The following is a 6,542-nucleotide window of genomic DNA, read 5'->3' as shown; positions in this document are numbered from 1 at the left end:
ACACGCAGTGGTTGCCTTCCTCATTTCCTGAATGGTCTGCTAGTTGTCAGTCACCATACTTAAAGCTTTAGAGCCATTAACTCACCCTCTGAGGTGAGCACTATTATCTCTGTTTTAAGATTCAGAAACTGGGGCTCAGAAAGTCAAAATAACTTGCTCAGTTAATACAGCAGAGAAATGGGGAGCTGGGGTTATATATAAACCCAGCCTGTCTGACTCCAGAGCCAGCCCTCATGACCTCTGAATAACAGCTGAACATAGTAAACCAAGCAATGCATTTGGAGTCAGGCGTAAGCCCAGTTAAGTATTAGCTCTTACCACTTTTCAAATCTGAGCCTGGGTAAGCCTCAGTTTTCTCAAATGCAAAATAAGAATAACAGTCCTGACCTGGTGTACCTCACAGGCAGCCATTGAATCGAATGGCAGGTGCAGACAGGTGAGGTTAGCTTCCATGTGAAGCTGGAAACAGCTTCTCGGTGTCCGGGCTCTGCCTTTCTGATGACACTAGCTTTTCTCCTGCCCAGATTCTGCTGAAGTGATCCAGTCTCGAGTGAATGACCAGGAGGGCCGAGAGGAATTCTATGTGCACTATGTGGGCTGTGAGTGACCTGGGGTATCAGGGCCTGGGAGGGGGGAGCCGGTTGGGAGGACAGCACCCTCATGGCGCATCCTCACAGTTAACCGGCGACTAGACGAATGGGTAGACAAGAACCGGCTGGCACTGACCAAGACTGTGAAGGATGCCGTGCAGAAGAACTCGGAGAAGTACCTGAGCGAGCTGGCCGAGCAGCCTGAACGCAAGATCACTCGCAACCAAAAGCGCAAGCATGATGAGATCAACCATGTACAGAAGGTCCGGGCTCTCCCCTCCCCCAGGGCCCCAGAGGCTCCGCTGCCTCTGCCACCTCCTTTGGGTGCCAGTTCCAAAACCGCAACAGCTCCCATTTCTTAAGCTCCTACAGTGTGTCAGAGACTTCCCTATCTCTTCTCATGTGCTCTTCCCAGATGAGAAAACAGGTTCAGAGAGGGCAGGGGCGTGGCTACAGTCTCACAGCTAGCAAATGGCACAGCTGGGACTGGAATTCAGGCTTCCTGCACAGATAGTGTATTTTATCGTTTATTGTTCCACATTAGACAAACCAACTTGAAGTCCAAAGGGAAGGAAAAGAATGAATGATATTGGAAAAAGAACGAATGATATTGGGCACTTGCTATTGCCCAGAACTCTGCCGAGTACTCTATGTGTATAAACTCATCAACGCTTCCTTAACAGTTCAATACCACAGGTGTGTGTGTGTGTACATACTAGAGGCCAGGTGCATGAAATTTGTACACAGGTAGCGTCCCTAGGCCTGGCCTGCGATCAGGGCAGTGGGGGGCCTTCCTTCACTCTGCACTGCCCCCTGGTGGTCAGCGCACGTCATAGTGAGCGATCAGTCTCCCGGTCAAACTCCGGAGGGGATACTTTGTGTATTCGCCTTTTATACACACACACAGGATGGGGCAAAGATAGGTTAAAGTGTTTGTATGGAAAATAATACAATAATAAAACAAACTGTTTCATGTACTTATCACTGTAAACCTACTTTTGCCCCACCCTGTATATATTTTTTGTAGATGAGGAAATAGGCTCAGAGAGGTTAGCTAACATACCTAAGGTCACACAGCTAGTAAAAGGGTGGGCTGGAGTTAGAATAATAATAACAGACATTTATTGGCTTGTGACCCAAAGTTTTAGGCTAAGTGTTTGAATACATGATCTCACTGAAGTTTCACAACAACCCTGTGAAGTAAGCATTATTATCCCCATTTATATGGGAGGTACAGATAGATTTAAGAACCCAGTCTGGAATTAGATTTGCCACTGTCCAACTTCAGGGCACAAATCCTTACCATGACTTTGACACATCCTAGAAATAGGCCACTTGTTTCCGAAACTTGGATTCTTTTCATCAGGCCAGCCTGCCCTGGGCGGTTACTTTTCTCCCACTCCGAGCCTCAGCTTCTTGATTTGGAACGTGGGGATGCAAGAGAGCTGGATTCACCGAGCGCTCGGGACACACACATTAGTTTTGGTTAATGCGGTTTCTTCTAAGTGCTCGTGTGCTTGCAGCAGTGTTTTTGCTAACTGTGGGGCACAACTGTTAGTAGATTGCCAAGTTAGTTCAGTGCGTTGTGACCAGCACTTACATTTTTTAAAATGGAAGAAAGAAAGAGGATAAAAGAAAATAGCAGAGTGCATTGCACTTTATTAAAGATAAGTATTTTGAGAAGCTTTTATTTCAATACAAATACATATATCTGTATGCATAAACATCAACTTATTTACAGCGCTAACTGCACTTCCTACTGTGGTTTGTGATAAAAGTTAAATAAAAATTGAAATACCCTGAACTAAAATGACCCCTCAAGGTCTAAGGCAGCACTGTCCAATTGAACTTCCTGTGATAAATGGAAAAGTTTTGCATCTGTACTGTCCAATAGAGTAACCACATGTGGCTATTGGGAACTTGAAATGTGTTTAGTGTACTAAGAATTAAATTTCATTTAATGAATTTCAATTGAAGTAGCCACTTATGGGTAGTGGCTACACTATTGAACAGCACAGGCCTGAGGTTCTCAGTTCCTCAACCAATTTGCGCTGGCCAGTTAAGTCTCTAAGATGCACCTCTACACTGGCACTCAGCCAGGCGATGACAGTGGGCCAGGTGATAAAATCAAAGAATGGATAATCATCGAGTTCACAGGCAGCAAGATTCTTCAGAACCTAGTTAATGTTTAATTCTAAATAAATTGCAGCACTTAAGAAAAGCAGTGTTTTTGTAGTTCTTTAATGATTTGCAGAAGAAGATTGTGCTTTGTGAGAGCTGGGAAACATATTTTAAGGAGACATTTGAGGAAGAAAATGAGGAAATCTTTCTTCTCCCATCTTGGCAGGGATTAGACTCGGGAGTTGGACCAGGGACTTATGCCCAACTGTGCTGAGTACCTTTTCTGTGACGGGCAAGTGACCTCACCTCTTTGTGCCTCAGTTTCCTCTTTTGTGCAGTGCGGATAATGAGCAATCGTGTCTCAGGCTTATTGTGAGGACTAAATGAAATCATGCCTGTGGAGTGCTTGGCACTTGGAATAATGGCAGCTAGTTCATCCCCTGGGCAAGTGACCTCACCTCTCCCTGCCTGTTTACTTCTCTCTGAAGTAGGAGTGAGTGCTGTAGGTGTGAGGCCAGACAGTCCCAGTGCTTTGTGGAAGGGCCTTCTGAGGAAAACGTTGGCTCCTTTTCTCCCTTCTCACCTGCAGGGCAAGGCTGCTGTCTACTCTGGTTTAGGTCATAGGCCGTGGGTACCCACTCCATTTTCTGGCTGTACTTGGTTCCTCCTACAGAGTTTGGCCTAGGAACAGGATGTGCTGTGAGTGCGACATGACTCTCAGTCCCTGCTTTCCAAGAACTTGGAACATAGGGGAGCCAAGTGGGGCAGTTAGAGGTTATTGTTGTAGATCTCTGTGTTCCTAACTTGGAAAGGACAGGGTATATTCTGCATCGGGAGCATCCAGTCCGGCCACCTGGAGGGGATGGGAAGGATGCTGGGCCTCGAGGGACAGGAAAGAGCACAGTAAACGTAATTACACGTGATAGCTCAGAGTTCTGCCTTATCATGTGTCACCTGGCTCACCCTCTGCTTGGTTGAGTAAGCATTTTCTGGCAGCAATAGGATAAAGAAGGGCATTTGAGGTGGAAGGAATTTATGTACAAAGGCTGGAAAAAGAAGGCTTGATAGCAGTGCAGATTTGAAGAGGCTGAGGCTGGAGGCTGGGAATCTAAGGAGCCCTAGTCAATTGTCCAGATCTGAGATGGTGGCAGTGGCTACATGGCATAGGACAGAGAGGAGAATGCCGGAGAGGGACCAATTCCAGAGATTTCAAGGAGGTAGAGTCGGCAGGACTTGGCTGTTAATTGAATGCCAGGCTGAGACAGGGAAGAGTCTTAAGCTAGGCCTCTTGTTGGTCTCAGGCATTTGGACTGAGGTTGATGCTCCCAGTGAGATGGGAGTTTCAGGAGGGGAACAGGTTTACATGGAGGAAAGAATGAGTTCCCTTCTGGACACTTGGGGTCTGATACGCCTGAGGGAGGGACCTCTGTGAGCAGTCCCATGGGCAGGCAGCTCCTCAGGTGTTCAGGAAAGAGGTCCGGGCACACCGGGGAGTCAGCAACAATTCCTGCGGTGAGCATGGAAGACAAGATCATTATTTCATCTCACAACTCTGGCTGAGCTGGACTGATCCCACTGCAAAGCTGAAGCTCTTACCAGCCGCAGGACTACCCAGGGCTCCCGGTCCTAGCCCTGTTCACCTGGCCAAAGGTCTCAACTCAGGGACCTCTGCAATATATGGGTGGGTGTGCCGTGGGAGAGGAGTGTGGACAAGCCAGCTTCAGAACCAGGTAGAACGTGTTGGCTCTTCATATAGTTATTGTTCAGGACGTGAGATCTGAAGACAGGAGGGAAGCACTGGGTTCTGGGGTAGGGGAGGGACAGCCTAAGAGTCCCTTCTATTCATCTCTGTTCGCTGCTCTTTCCTTGCCCAGACCTATGCGGAGATGGACCCTACGACAGCAGCTTTGGAGAAAGAACACGAGGCGGTAAGCAGGGGCAGGGGTCCTGACTGCGGGCTCCCCCCTCCCCTGCTCTCCTCGCTCTAACCAAGCCATCCACTGCCCTCCACAGATCACCAAGGTGAAGTATGTGGACAAGATCCACATCGGGAACTACGAAATCGACGCCTGGTACTTCTCACCGTTCCCCGAAGACTATGGGAAGCAGCCCAAGCTCTGGCTCTGCGAGTACTGCCTCAAGTACATGAAGTATGAGAAGAGCTACCGCTTCCACCTGGTGAGGCGCTGACACCGTGGCACTGGGAGAGCCACAAGTTCAGAGCAGAGGACAGGAAAAAGCTGCCCGTGGGTGGAGAGACCCGATTCCTGCCTGGCTGTGTCTTTGCTGGAGTGACTTAGGCCATCTTGCCCCTCCCCAGACCTCAGTTTCCTCTTCTGCGGAATGGGGCCAGTAATCCCTGCCCTTACACCTTCCTTGGATCCCTTGCCCTTCTGCACATGTGTATCAAAGCCAGCTTAGTGCCAGGTTCCTCGGTGCAAAAGCAGAAGTAAGCACAGCCCCCAAGCGATGGGACTGGGAGGTGTGACAGATGGGAGGTGTTGGTACACGCAGGCTGCCAGGGGGGTCATCTCATCATTCATGCAGCGGCATGTTTCCCAAAGAGTGGAATCTGAGGCAAATGTATGCAGTTTAGGAAACACCATTGCCAGGGATCAGGGCCCTCCAGAGTCCTCTAGAGCCAGGCCGGCCTGGACTCAGCCATCCAGCTGTGTGTTGCTCAAGCCAGTTCATAGCCCCTGTGTGCCTTAGGCTCGGTCTCCTCAGGTGGGTGAACTACTGGATGTGGGTGAAGTGTGGAGCTCAGGATCTACATATAGGGAAACCGAGAAGCAGAGATCGGCTGCAAGCCACATGGGGCAGAATGAAGGGCACCCGGCAGGAAACCTCGGGGTCTCAAGCCTCCCTCTTCCCATCCAACCCCAGGGCCAGTGTCAGTGGCGGCAGCCCCCAGGAAAGGAGATCTACCGCAAGAGCAACATCTCTGTGTACGAGGTGGATGGCAAAGACCACAAGGTGAGCTGGGTGGTCACGGTGCTGGGTGTGGGAGGGGGGAGCACAGGCACCGCTGGACAGCCTTCACTGCCATCAGGACAGAGGCCAGCCTTAGGGTGAGCAGCTCCCCCAGGAAGAGGCCTGAGGGGTCACACGCGGCCTGGCACTTGGCCTGTGGCCGGTGCTTGGTCAACATGTGGGCCTGCCGTGCCAGCCTTGGGGACTGGTGCTTCTCTCCCTAAGGACTTCTCTGCTGCTGGGGTGGTTGAGGTTTGAAGCGAAGATTGTCGTGCCTGAGGCTGTCTCTAGAAGGCTTTCTCTTTCTGCCTGAGGAAAAGGTGTTTGGTTTTCCCCAGGTGGGACCTGCTTTGTGGAAGGGTTCCTGCCCAGAGCTTTGTGGCTCTGCTGGCCCAGTTCCTTGTTCCTGGTGAACGGACTTGAATGGGGCAGGGTGGGGCATTGGGCTCTGCTTCCCTGTTGAGAACCTGGCCTTTGCCTGGTCAGTCTGGGAAGGTGGCACCAAATGTCCCATTTCCCGTGGAAGGGCAGTTAATGAAGACAAACTTTGAGTGGCTCCTGGCTTCAGATGACCCCATCACTTCCTATCTGACCTTAGACAAATTACTTAACATTGTTTGTTCCTGTTTCCTCATCTATACGACGGGAGTCACGACCATATTTACCTAATAGGGCTGTTGGTGGAATAACTGAGATAGCAATGTCACATACTTAGCACGGTACTTGGCACCAAGTAGGTGCTTAGTAATGGGCCTTCGTTATTGCTGGTGACGGTGGTGGCTCAGTCAGCCTTGTGATAATTGCTTGGGGAAGGAATAGCCACACTGAGCCTGGCCCGCTGCTCTGCCTTGAGCAGCA

The 6,542-nt window shown here is 50.0% G+C and overlaps 1 protein-coding gene across 1 annotated transcript in view; it reads left to right on the top strand.

Moving 5' to 3' along the window:
• Positions 1 to 272: 272 nt before the first annotated feature.
• KAT8 (K(lysine) acetyltransferase 8) overlaps positions 273 to 6,542 on the top strand; it is an 8,365-nt gene continuing 2,095 nt past the window's right edge. The window contains exons 1-6 of the mRNA XM_015570695.1: positions 273 to 290; positions 509 to 599; positions 678 to 853; positions 4,586 to 4,639; positions 4,725 to 4,889; positions 5,598 to 5,687. Coding sequence (XP_015426181.1) covers positions 273 to 290; positions 509 to 599; positions 678 to 853; positions 4,586 to 4,639; positions 4,725 to 4,889; positions 5,598 to 5,687 — 594 coding nt within the window. The remainder of the gene's footprint in view (positions 291 to 508; positions 600 to 677; positions 854 to 4,585; positions 4,640 to 4,724; positions 4,890 to 5,597; positions 5,688 to 6,542) is intronic.

The sequence above is a fragment of the Myotis davidii genome, unplaced genomic scaffold (assembly GCF_000327345.1).
Source record: "Myotis davidii unplaced genomic scaffold, ASM32734v1 scaffold1047, whole genome shotgun sequence".
NCBI lineage: Eukaryota > Metazoa > Chordata > Mammalia > Chiroptera > Vespertilionidae > Myotis > Myotis davidii.
The sequence above is the reverse complement of the archived record's forward strand: the minus strand, read 5'-3'. Positions and strand labels throughout refer to the sequence as shown.